Raw genomic sequence first — 13827 nt, 5'->3', positions numbered from 1 at the left:
AGATAACGTTTCAGACACGATATGAACACTAAGAGTTCTCGTGATATCGCTAGGATTGAAGAATGCTCCAGCAACATTTATGGTTATGATGAATAGGGTATGTCATTAGATGTTGGACAAATCTGTCATTGACTTTATTGATGATAATCTTAACATATCCAAGGAATAAGTCCGACCATGATGAACACTTGAGAGAAGTGTTGGAGACGTTGAAGAAAGAGTAACTGTATGCTAGGTTTTTCAAGGTGTACCATTGATACAGTTAATAAGAGCTTGGATATCTCTTCAAGCAGAAAGAATGAAATATGAGACAAGAAGATAGGTAAGGCTGATAAAGGATTATGTTTGTAAAATCAAGTATTATCCTGGCGAGGCTAACAAGGTCACTAACGCACTAAGTTGTGAAGGTGGAGAGGTTATCACGACAATTGAGTTGTATAAATTAGCTAGCACTTCGGATTTCATGAGCGAGATATGCAAGATGCAATAGAAGTTATAAAGGATGAGAGCAAAATGAAAAATAAATAAAATTTTTGGGTTACACCGAGATTTGAAAGAGAATACTTATGATGTAAAAATCAGATTTGGTCGCCTGAGGATTTCATGTCATGGAGATCTTCGAGACCAATTCTTAGATGATGCTCATAAGTCTAGATACTCAGTTTACATCAAGGTTTTGAAAGGAAAGAAGTTGATTATAATGAAGGTAGATACTGATGAAAGTGAAACCATTATATAGAAGTCAAACGAAGATGAGTTCATGGTATGTGACAGCCGTGGAAAGATATGATATTTCGCTTGCATGGAAAAGAACAACCGTAAGTGTTAAAAAGGTGAAACCAACAGGATCGCCGCAAGAGGATGCTAGAAACCAAGGACAAAAGATGGAAAGACATGCAAGGAAAGCGTAGATATGGTTTAGACGTATGTCTACTTGAATTGAGTCTTGACACGAATGATTAGTGCGTAACTAATAATCATGTGATCATGAACGGGAAGTCCTCTAGAACGATAAAGACATAATGGTATTATAAATGTAGATATGAAGGTCAAAACATGCCTTGAAGAAAAGTTGATTAGGATAAATAGTTATGATATATCGGGCAACCTGATATGCAACAATAGACAACAATATCCAGAGGACAAGACAAGATTTGATTAGTCAAGGGAAGAAAGATGTATCAGCACGGACTTTATGATCAAGCTACCTTACACAGCTATAACTCATAAACCCTACGTATTGATGCAGAGCTGAGAATGAAATAGAGTTTAAATGGTGACTTAAGAAGTTTTCTGACAAGTAACGCAATGGATGTGCTCAATAATTGCAGGGATTGTTCTACCTTAAGGAATAGACAAAGGGACTTTAAGAAGTAACCCCTAAGGAGAAACTGGAAAGGTTTCCTTTTCAGGAATTAATATGTTTTGAACGTATTGCAATCTGTGTATTTTCTAAAGGTGTAATTGGACGAAATGGTCATTCGGTGCTATGTGTAATGATAGTAAGTGCAATGTTTCTATTTAAAGGACAAAAAAAGGGGAGCATGCTTGTGGGAGTGATATGCATTTGCAAAGTCTGGATAAGGAAACATATCATCGAGGACTTCATGGACAAGCTACCTAAGACAGCTAAAACTAATGAACATCACTCGATGATTGAGAGACAAAAGATAAACTGGTAAGTTAGGAAGCTAAGCCGATTCAAGAAAGGATGCGAATACAGGAAGTATTCATTCTACAAGGACTAAGCAGGTTTCGAGGACGAAACCTCTTATAATGTGGGTAGACTTGTAACATCCCGAAATTTCTAAGAATAATATTTAATATATTATTTAATTTTGGTGGAAAAGTTTAGTTGAGTTAGTAGAGAAATAATAAAATAATAAAGATGGAAGGATAGATAGGCTAATTAGATGTAATTAATTATGGACCAAAAAGAAAAGATGGGTCTAAGGTCCATGGGCTTAAGGGAGTATAAATACATCTTAAAACCCTAACCCTTTCTATTTTCATACATCTCTACACCATAGCCTACACCATAAAAAACACACAATTCCCCAGTTCTCGTTTTTGAGAAAACCACCCACAAAGACACAAAGATTCCCGGATATCTAACAGTCGGATTGGTATCAAATTTTAAATGAGTAGTCATGGTATATAAGTGAAGGTTTCCACCGATTAGATCTTAGATTAGAGGTCGGAAAATCCGATTTTTATCAGCAAAACCATAGCAGCTCAAAAGTGAAGATTTCGGCGACTGTTCAGCTGTTCTGGCGAAGGAGAGCTGACATGTTTGTAGATCGGGACAAGACGGTTCCGTGGCCACTTGAATCACTCAAATAGGAGTTCGTTTGATATGGTTTTGTGCCTCTCGAGTGATTTCAGACAAAAACCTCAAATGTACATATTTGTTAAAAAGGCTTACTTTTCATGAGCGGATTTACATGAAAATTTGTAAATGATAGATCGGGTCATGATTATTGATAAAGTAATTAACTTGATAGTAAACGGGTTAGTTGGTTCATTTCGGGTAAAACGAGTAGTGTTCGGTTTGTGAAAAGAACGGGCAAACGAAGTCGGTTTTACATGAAACTTAGTAGGATAGTAAATCGGACCTTATTATGTGATGAAGTTTCAAACTTGATATATATAATAACTTAACGAACTTGTGGTTACACGGCTTGTATAAAGAAACCCTATTAAACGATAAAGGTCCAAGCTTTACGGTTACACGGATCAAGTTTTGGACGAAAACGGTTAGGGAAACATTTCTGGGTTAATATCAAACCATAATAGGGCGTTAAGGACATAAACGTAATGTTAATGGCGATAAAAGAACCAAACCGATTCAGCTCGTTCGAATATGCATGCTAAACTCGACTACAATAACTTTGTTCGCATACAATTACATGGTTGCATACAAGGGGGTGTTCAATTACAATGTTATAATCGAATACAATAGTGTATTCGCTTACATTGATTGAACTCGATTACAATGAGCATAAAATGAGACTCGAATACAATAGATCAACTCGCATACAATGTAATATTCGAATACAATGAGCAAGTCGATTACATTAGCCATTCGAATACATTAGGGATATTCGATTAAAAGTATGGTTCGATTACATGACACAGATTCGAATACATGCACTATTTCGGTTACCTTGTGTCACTTTAATGCATAGGATGCATTCGAATAGATGGGATGCATTCGCATACACAGCGTAACTCGATTACATGCATGGTACTTGAATACATGGGGACTCGATTACCTATATGCATTACCTATATGTGTATATGAATACATATATACATTCGAAATACACCACTGTATTTATATGCATAGTATGCTGGTGTGTATACATGCTCTTAGAATCCCATGTATTTCGAATACCAACTTGTATACATAGAGGAAAGAAAGAAAGGAACTTATTGTATTAGAATACAAAGTATTCGAATACATTATTGTATAAGAATATAAGTAAATTGTATTCTAAAACGAGACCATTAAAATAGACCAGACTTAGCCATTTTGGCTAAAATTTGAATAATATGAATAGACCAGACTCTAATAATATCCACGAATGTAGGGAACGGACCCTAATAATATCCGCGAATGTAGGGTACGGACCCTAATATTATCCGCAAATGTAGGGAAGGGACCCTAATAATATCCGCGAATGGAGGAAGCAGGCTCTAATAATATCTATGAAGGTTATATGACGAGGTATACGTATATATGTATGCATAAACGGAAATAATGAAAGTATGATTGAATGAATGTAGGAAGAAAGGTAAATAACTATGTAGGTATATGTACCTTCGGGTGCGTATATAAGTATGTGTATGGATGTATTGTACGTTATATGATTAACTAGAACTCACTCAGCGTAGCTGATTTTTAGTATTCATGCAGGTGAGTAGAATGAGACAGCTAGCTTGAGTAGGGCACATGGCAGAAGAATAAGAGGCTGGCATCTGAAGACTTATGATGTTTTTATGATTAATGTTTTATATTTGAAAGACAAGGATTGATTAAGACAAGATTATGAATTTCTATGAATGTTTAATTAAAGTTTTATATTCCGCGTAAAGTTTTAATTAACTCTGATATTTAGAACTGTGTTTATGAGTAAATCCAACGCCAAAAGTAAGGCATTGGTAACGGGGCCTTATAATTGATGAGATGTTTCGATGGTAATTTTATACACATGAGATATAATTTTGTGTTTTAATTATTCATGACCGAATTCAAGTTATTCAATAACAATTTGTGTACTACTTTCAAAACATCATTTTCGATAAAAATTTCGTTTACATTTTATACGATATTTTCATGACTATGTCGTTCATGTTTGAGTATTATGCTTTTCAAGCAAAACACAATTCTATGTATCATTCCACATCATTTAATTTACTCAATCAACGGCCTATGTGTGGCTGTCTGCAGGTTTTGGTGCTATTGGAAACCGTTACTATAATCATGATTATGTAAATGGTTTAACAATAGAAGCCGTGTTCACATGTTATTACATTTCTTCAATGATTTTCCAAGTTAACCAAAATTTTTATTGTGATTTTGTGTTTGATACATGCTTACGTCACCCCATAGAACTCACCTCATTCTCATGTTATCACATTTCACGCAATCATACTCACAAATGTTTATTTTAACCTCAAGTTTATATTCATCAAATTCTCATTTTCACATGTTTTGTTTTATCATGCCTCATTTAGTCCCTCAATGTTAGACCTCCGTATTCCTTTTGATAACTTCCGACTTCGATTCACACCTTACTATTGCTTACACGATCATCTATAGTTAATTAGTCGAATAATTAAGATTTGCAAAATTATCCTTAATAAAAACGTCTTTTGAAAACCACACAACGAAATGAACCATGGGGTCCGAACGACGACTTAGATAATTATGGGTGCACACTTAATTATCGAAATCCTCATATGGAAGCCATAGCAAGAGCAGTTGTGTGTAATAACTCATAACCACGCATGATTTCTAATAACGATAAGAATGTGATATAATAAGGACATGGTGGATACGCCGCTGATACTTCCTATATATAAGTGTCCTTATTACGTTCACATTTATGGCGTTTTCGGGTCATTTTAGGATTGATATTTGTGACACTCCGTAAATTAAGTCGTTATGCGTACATTAACTAAACATGATTTCTTTACGATAATTTCATTTGGATTAAATTTAGTTAACTTTAATCAGAAAGAGTCTAGCATAAGCTCCCGTATGCATGCTATATTGCATTTAAGTAACTTATAGAAGTTACTCGAAACTATCGGATGTTATCCGACGGATACAAGTGTTGGTGATGACCTCTTTAAACGACTTGAACTTATTTAATGAACCTGTAAGATTTGAATCAATTTTATACAAATATATTATAATTATTATATAAAATATTGACTACGAATGTGAAATTATTACTTCTTGAACTATTATCGATTAACAACCATATGAATGGATGTATAGACTTAAATATTGCTATAATACATATCTCTAATACATTCTAATTAGCCTAATTAGAGTAAGGAGTTTAAATATATTTAAAAAAAACACAAGGAGAAGGAAAAAAATCCTACACGTGATCTCATAATGATCAAACAAGATATACACAAATTCTGATCACTCTTTTTCTGGTTTGCTCTCGTCTGACACACTCAACTCCAACCATGCTTGTAGTAACAATTGTCAAACCCCACCTATATTTTTAATTGAAGCAAACCATACTTGTATAACATATTTATATGTGGTTCATACTATCAGTAAGGCACAACAACAAACTCAAACTCAACTTTGTTCACTCTTTCTCTCCTGTGTATGCACCGGCTACCCAAGGAGAACTCAATCCTTCCCTTTTGTCTCACGGTAACATCATAACCCCATAAAACCATCACCTCCAACTCACGACAGCAGCTCCACTACCTTACCATCTCCCGTCGGCTACCCAAACCATCTCCCTTCTGTACAACTACAGCCCAACTAAACTATGGGACACCTCCAACAAATAAACTCTCTCGTTCATCTCCGTCAACTCGTAATGTCGCCGAAACTTCACCGTAACACCACCGCACACCACCACTCCGGTTATGGTTTCAAACCCAACCCAACACACCTCTACGGTCTGTTATTCGACCCGAACACAACCCAACACACTCTTCTGTCTCTTCCCGCAAACCGAACACTCCGAGCCAGGCCAGCTACCAATTTCCAAGCTAAAGCAAGGATTCAGAATGTTAGTTTAGTAAACCAAGCATCGTCAAGTGGAACTACCGCCAACATTTTTTTTGTCTCCCAATCCCTAGTCATGATCCTAGAACTAAGTAAGCTAAATCCCATATCTAAACAATCTTTATATTTATACATAAGTTATGTGTATGCTAGATGTCTCATCCAAGAACTAATTCAATTCTTCACATGTTAAAAAAGGGCAGATGCTCACTTATAAAATTGATCGTGAAAACTAGATCATACATGTGGATATGTTAAAAGATAATTTTCCATGGATTATGAGAAATAATAATTTATTAAATGGATGAAGGATGGTAAATGGATAAAAACACATTTTAAAAGTTAATAACTCAATTCCTCGAAATATGTGTATTTGGTAATATTTAAATGTAACTAGAGGTTTTGGAGACTTAAAGATGTAAGGGATACAAAAATATACCTGTAAAGATGCGTTGGGCAAATATTTTTAAAAAACAATAAATGTGATTTTAAATATAGTTATAAAGGCATTTGAATGAGTTTATAAAAAGAAATGGATTATTATTTATTATTAGTATGTTAAACATACGCTTTCATAACCTAAATACAACTTATAAATAGTACATTGAAACGATAAATTAAACAGTACAAAAATTATGTCGACAAAACGGTCATAAATGGGAAAATAAATTGAAATATAACTCGAATAGAAACACATATCGTTTTGTTGGCGAAATAATAATAACTATTACGAGATTAATAATCGATAGTCTTGGCTTGAATGATCGGAAATGACAATGTAATTACACTATATTTTAACCAGATACCATAACTTAAAAGAATAAGTATTTCTTTTAGAGAAATGTATAGATAATTTAATATACATATTTCTCATGCATTGGTTAAACGGCTCGGAATCGTCTTGAATAATACAAGGTGAATATGCTAAAGTATGTTCTTAATGTTTTTATAGATATATAAGTATTTATTTTTAAAAACGAACACAAAAACTTAGCACCAACGGGTGGTCCAATACTAACATGTGAAACGTTATTTACGAAATAAACCAAACGTTCGGTTGGAGAAAGCAACTGACACAAACAAACGAAACATTCGGTTGGTGAAAGCAACCGACACAACAAACGAAACGTTCGGTTGGAGAAAGCAACCGACACAAACAAACGAAACGTTCAGTTGGTGAAAGAAACCGACACAAACGAATTAACGAAACGACTATTTGGGTGAAAGAAAATAGCATAAACCGACTTGCGAGTCGATAACGAACTAACTGACCTTAGTCGTTTAGGACGTGTGAAGGCAGCGGACCTCGAGTCTAAACTGAAATTGCTAGCGAATTAAACACTGAACTCATGAGGTGAGTTTCACTACCTCCTTTTACTGTTTTATTAATCCGGGGTGGAAAACATACACATCTACTTTTATATACGATAATTAAAAGAAAAATACACAATCCTTATGCGAACATGAGTTGAACTATGTAGTGCTATAAGTCCCTTGCTTGCATACTATAACCATTAGCTAACGGAGTTAGCCACATGAATATACGATAGTACTATTGACGTTGACATTTCCCCCTACTGTTAGGTTAGTCGCGCTAACCTCCGATATTGCATCGAAACAGGGTGCGTATATTCCATCTGTAAGATTGAATAGGGCAAAAGGATATAAGTCATGGTTTGGTTATAGGATCAGGGTTCGTCATATTAATTCATAGATTTAGCTAGTTTACAAAGGATCATTGTATTTTTTTCAATAAGTTATCGTATACTTGTTTGCGAACTGATCCAACGATTTATGAAAGCATGATTTCATACCAACTCTTAAGGCCTGTGAACTCACCAACCATTGTGTTGACTTTTTAAACATATGTTTTTCAGGGAATTAACAATGCACGCAAGGAATCATGAAGACGAGACCTCATTATATAATTAGGATACCATTTTGATGTTTAACTACTTTTGTTTAAAAACAAGTTATGGTTTGTAAACACTTTTAAAACTATTAGTATCCAAATACACTTATGTTGGCGATAATCGTATGCTTATGGTATACATGACGTCACTTGTCCACGCTTCCGTTTTGGCGGGGTGTGACAATATTATTCTTTTTACTTATAAAATTCTAGTACATTTTCCTCTTTTCAAACGACACCCGATGGCAGTTTTCTTATTTTTTGTTAGCTTATTTTAATTTCGGGACGAAATTCTCAAAAAGTTGGGGATACTATGACATTCGTCATTTTCCGATTCGATTCGTTTTTGCCTTCGTATTGTAAACCGACCCGATTTGTATCCCGAACCCTTCGATATTATTAAAATGATTTATTTTATGTTTAATAATCATCTCACGCTTTTCGGATCGCGAAAACACCTTTTACGGCTCTTAAAACGCCTAAAAACGACTTAAAACGAACTTCGGGGGCCTAAATCGTCAATTATCAAAAGCTGGAACCAAACAAACCCCCCCCCCCCATAGGGGCGCCGCACCACTCCTCTTCCCATGCAGGCCGCGCGACGCCTAGTTGCACCTGCAGACCAGCTCGTTTTTGTTTGTTGTTTTGTGCATTGTTTGACCATCCTAACCAATCACATGCAATTTTACCCCTTATGAATGAACCATATTTCTACCACTATAAAAGCAATGTCCCATGCACCAATTTGGTTGCTCTTTCTTCTCCCAAATCTCTCTAAGATTCAAGTGTTCATCTTCAACCTCTTGTTAGTTTGACTACTTAAGATCAAACTAATGCTAACCTTGTTCTAACTAATTGTTGTTAATTAAAGATTGTTATTACAACATATATATAATATATACCCCCTTTTTCCTTCGGATTTCACTCCTCCGGTCATGGTCGGTTGAGGTGAAATGCTTATAAGGCAATGTTACATGGAGGATTATTTCAATCCTCGTTATACATTTTAATTTATGTTTTAATTTTGTTTAAGCTTGTTAATATTGTTTAGTTCTTAATTATTTTAGTTTCCAAATCATTTTAATAGTTCAATGGTATTTGGGTATGTGGTTACCATCTTCGGTTTCATTATGAGTCAAGAACCGAACCAAAACAGAACTTTTGTTTAAATACTTTATTTTTAACATGTTGTATGTAAAACTTGAGTATTATCATTTCTAAGTTTATTCTAATGAGTTCCATGGTATTGGGTATGCGGTAACCATCCTCGGTCTTATTCTGAGTCAAGGACCTAACCAAGACCAATGCCTTATATATTTAAAATGATTTAACAATATGTTACATGTAAGATTTGTGTAGTATAATTTCTAAAGTTACTTGAGGAGTACCATGGTATTGGGTATGTGACAACCATCCTCGGTTTCATTCCGAGTCAAGGACCGAACCAAAACCGAACTCTCGTTTAACTCGTTATTTAATTGTTTTAAAACAAGTTGTATGAAAGATTTAAGTGTGTAAGTTCTTTTATTTACACTTTTGTATTTGTTAATTTAATATGAATTTTTTTGGACCCAAACTTGGTCACATATCAAGTCTTGGACCAACTAAACCAAACAAACCGAACTAAACCGGGTTCACTCGCTTGAAACACACTAGTTGTATTTCGGGCTACCGAATCTCACATTTTCTTTAAGATATTTTACAAACTAATTATAAATGTTTTCTTAAAGTACTTGGTATGTCGGATCCAACTTGATCTTATAACAAGCTTGGACCAATAAAACCGAACACTCGCTTAACGATGATGTTTAGATTTTCTCCATTAATAGAACCTCTAACATTAGTTAAGTCTTTGTTTCAAATAATTTATCCCATGATATTTATCACTCCGGAATGTGGGGTTCGGACTTGACTAATTATCAAGACCCGAACCGACTAACCGAACACTCGTTAAAATCCCATTTTGGTATATCTAACAAGGGGTCGTGCACTATTTTTGCATTAAACCAATCACCACATATTTACTTAACAAAGGTTAAGTAAAACTAATGAGTGGAATACCGAAACCCGATTTCGAGCAAACTTATTTTTCAAAAACCGTTACTTCAAGTTCCTAATATTTACGTTTTAAACCTCAAACTTTGATTAATTATTTAACTTGTCATTGTATTTTACTTTAAAGTCTTCAAGACCATCTTTTAAACCGAAACCCTTTTAACCTAGACCTCACTCGTTGAACTTATTATCCCAGTTTATCACAAACAACCCTTCAAGTTATTTATTTCATGTGAGCCCCTTTTCATCTCCCATTTTCATCTTTACAGTTTGGGGGTGACATTGCATAAGTATTCAAACAAAAGTGATTTATACATTGTGTCTCAAACCACAAAACACTATAGTATATGTTCACTTAAATAAATGCTCGATTTGGTGTTATATGCTCTATATGATTACTTGCTAACGTGTTTATCGCTTTCGATTGGTTTGCCTCAATAAGTATGATCATACGCTCCCATAACTATTCTAGCTTAAGTACTAATAGAATAGGGCCTCATTTTCCGAGTATATTTGTTTGTTACCATATAGAAAGGTGCCTCATTTTCTCTGAGTACGATTGGTTGTTACCGATTCGAAAACAGCCACATCAATTTATTTTCAAGTTGTATATCCAAGTTGTGTGCTATTATTTATTGTTTCATATACGAGTTTGTGTTCATTCTATATGTATTATACTTAAAATCTATGAAAATTGCTCACCAATATTTGTGTTGACAAAGTTTATTTTATGTAATGTTACAGGTTTGATAATTGCTTGAACGAAGAATAGAGGAACGTAGCTTGTTTTGAGACCACTAAGTAATTAGTCAAATAAACAATATATATTTGTTTACTTGTATTCAATTTGTTTTGTACAAACAAGATGTGTCGTTTATTGATTTATGAAATTAATAAGTTAATTAAATATTGTCCCTTAATGGTGTCATAGTTTTCTTGAGAAATCCCGTTGCACCTCGGCATGTTCCGCCGCCTTTGGTCGGGGTGTGACATGAGTTGTTTATTGATCTTGTGATCCCTTAGATACTGAAAAAAATCAGCAGCCATGTATCCGCCTCCATTATCTAATCGAAGGCACCTAATGGTTTAGCCCGTTACCGTCTCTGCTTCACTTTTGAACAATTTGAAATTCTCAAAATCTTGAGATTTCTCTTTCATGACATCAATCCAAACATAACGTGAATAATCGTCAATAAATGTTATCATAAAACACGTACCTGAGATCGATGGATGCTTAACGGGCCTAAAGACATCAGAGTGTACCAATTCCAATGGGTATGAGGCTTGAAACTTTGACTCTTCAAACGGTTGCTGCATTTCCTTTCCATATTGACATCTCGCACAAATGAATTCCTTGTTCACTTCTAATTGCAGTAGCCCGACAACTAGTTTTATTTTCATCATCAGCTCGAGTTTGTCATATACCACATGACCCAACCGGTTGTGCCACGGATCAACATTCTGAGTTTGTTTGGTTCGCTCCACATAAGCAGTTTCGGCAGATAAAACATACACATTGTCGTTTCTTTTACCCTGTAAAACCGGGACTGACCTGGTTTCAAATTCATCAAAAATTCGGACATCATTCGGACCAAACAGAACGTACTTCCCCGATGCCGTAATCTGCGGAACCGAGAAAATATTCTTTCTCATTACGGGAACATGCAAACATCTTCTATAACAAATTCCCTCTCGTTCGGTACCTGCGGAGTTTTACATCTCCCACGTGTGCTATATGATGCCTCGAACCATCGGCGATTACCACCACTTGAATACCCTTATATTTTTCCAGGTTTATGATTCAATTCTTGTCTCCGATCATATGGTTCGAGCAACCAGAGTCAACTATCCAGTCACCGAACGAGTTTGCTTTACTTTCGGTGGTGGCTGTTAAAGCGTACTCATCTTGGACCAACGCGACATGAGCCTCAACATCCCAAGGCTCTTCTTCCCTTGCCTTAGTCGTGTTTCCTTCTTCTGTCGGTTGACGAAAATACTTGTCTATGTGACCCTTTCGACCACAATTATAACAAGGGTACGGGAATCGGTTGTTAAATTTTCCATTCTTGCTACTCAATGCCTCGTTTTTCGGGTTATTTCGGTTATCCCGTTTATCTTGATTATCCCGGTTATCTCGATTCTTCCTGTAATCTTGTTTCCATGGATTTTATTTATTCTTGAACCCTGCCTTGTTATACTGTAACTTCTTGGATTTTCCGACATACAACGCCTTTTCTTCTTTGGCTTTGATCGTAACTATACCAAATTGTTTGAACAAAGCTTCTTGTCCCGCAAAAAGGTTCTCGAGTTCGGTTAATGATGGCGGGGTTGGCCACCCTTGAACAACCGCTACAAAACTTTGGAATTCCGATCTCAACCCATGGACAATTATTCGTTTCATTCTCGCATCACCGATTTGGGTCTGTTGATCTAACTCTCCTATTATCTGCACAATATTTTCACCTTGTGAAAGTATTGTGGTATACTAAGTTGTTTTTGACTTACCGATAAGAGCTCGTTTTCTAGCAACTGGAGTTTCGTGTCATTTCTTATGGAGAACAATGATGCGAGGGTATCCCAAGCTTGTTTCGGGGTTGCTAGGTCACGAATATGATCAAGAAAATTCTCTTCAGTCGTTGTCTTGAGAAGGTACATGGCTCGACCGACCTTAACCCGCCACTTGTGGATTGCACCGTCCGTGTCAATCCTCGGCTCGTTAACATCAGACCCGTTCGTCACCTCCCACAAATCCTGTCCTTGCAAATAGGACATCAAACAAGTAGACCAAACATTATAGTTTTGATCGTTCAACTTCTTCATTCTGCCACTCAACTGCAATTCTGCCATCTTGTACGGTTATCTTCTGCGATCGGTAATCTCTAGCCTTCGATCGGGTATCAACCTGCGAACGAGATGGGTATACTACGAGAATCGAGTCTTGATTGACAAGGCTCTAATACCACTTGTAAGATTAGTAAGTTAATATCAAGAACCAAAGACACACCAATCTTGAACGAATTGTTCGACTCTTTTTTTATTAATTGGAAAACAAAAGAAGATTACAAAACAAGAAACACATATAAGGGTTTATATAGTACTCTAATCCTAATTCTATTCCAACACATCTACCGGCTCAATCTAAACTTCAAACTTATCTTTATTTTAAAAACAATAAAGTAAAACTAATTAACCAGAGTTAACCCTCAAGTTATTATGTTTCCTTTTAGCCCTTGAGCTTTTAGATCTCCTCCAAATCATCACTTCGAGATCAACTGAACCACCCTTTAATGTTGTAATTTTATCAGGGCTAATTAAAGAGTATGATGAAATGGGTGGTCATAGTAAACTAAAATGGATGAATATGAGTTATGAGGTTGGCCTCGGGAGCGTCAAAAGAGAAATATTTTTTCAACACAAATAGATTTTATACTTTCTATTATTTTTTAAAAATTATACCATAATTTTATCTTTCAACATATATTGTTATAATTTAATTTAAAAAAAACGTAAAACGCTGAAAAACTGGTACGTATGAAATTGCTTTAGGATCCATTTACATGGTACACCACTCTAGGGACCTAAAGACAGTGCG

At 35.4% G+C, this 13827-nt stretch overlaps 1 protein-coding gene across 1 annotated transcript; it reads right to left on the bottom strand.

Annotated features, from left to right (window-relative positions):
* Window positions 1-12036: 12036 nt before the first annotated feature.
* LOC143635131 (uncharacterized) lies at window positions 12037-13082 on the bottom strand. Its single transcript, XM_077103018.1, has 3 exons — window positions 12741-13082; window positions 12434-12681; window positions 12037-12379 (listed from the first exon to the last, which is right to left on the bottom strand). The coding sequence occupies exons 1-3, from the start codon at window positions 13080-13082 to the stop codon at window positions 12037-12039; spliced, it is 933 nt and encodes a 310-aa protein (XP_076959133.1).
* Between the last annotated feature and the right edge of the window lie 745 nt (window positions 13083-13827).

Source organism: Bidens hawaiensis, unplaced genomic scaffold, assembly GCF_021521415.1.
Source record: "Bidens hawaiensis isolate Kalapana, Puna unplaced genomic scaffold, B.hawaiensis_p1.1 tig00007412_1, whole genome shotgun sequence".
In the NCBI taxonomy this organism is placed as follows: Eukaryota; Viridiplantae; Streptophyta; class Magnoliopsida; order Asterales; family Asteraceae; genus Bidens; species Bidens hawaiensis.
Note: the sequence above shows the minus strand (reverse complement) of the source record. Positions and strands in the feature narration are given on the sequence as shown.

Excerpts from the sequence above, each read along its gene's own strand:
- LOC143635131 (XM_077103018.1), bottom strand. The coding sequence starts at position 13,082 with ATGGCAGAATTGCAGTTGAGTGGCAGAATGAAGAAGTTGAACGATCAA. Across the intron at positions 12,682-12,740 it reads TAGAAAACGAGCTCTTATCG|ATAATAGGAGAGTTAGATCA; the intron begins GTAAGTCAAAAA and ends AATATTGTGCAG. Across the intron at positions 12,380-12,433 it reads GGAAAATCCAAGAAGTTACA|GAAGAATCGAGATAACCGGG; the intron begins GTATAACAAGGC and ends ACAAGATTACAG.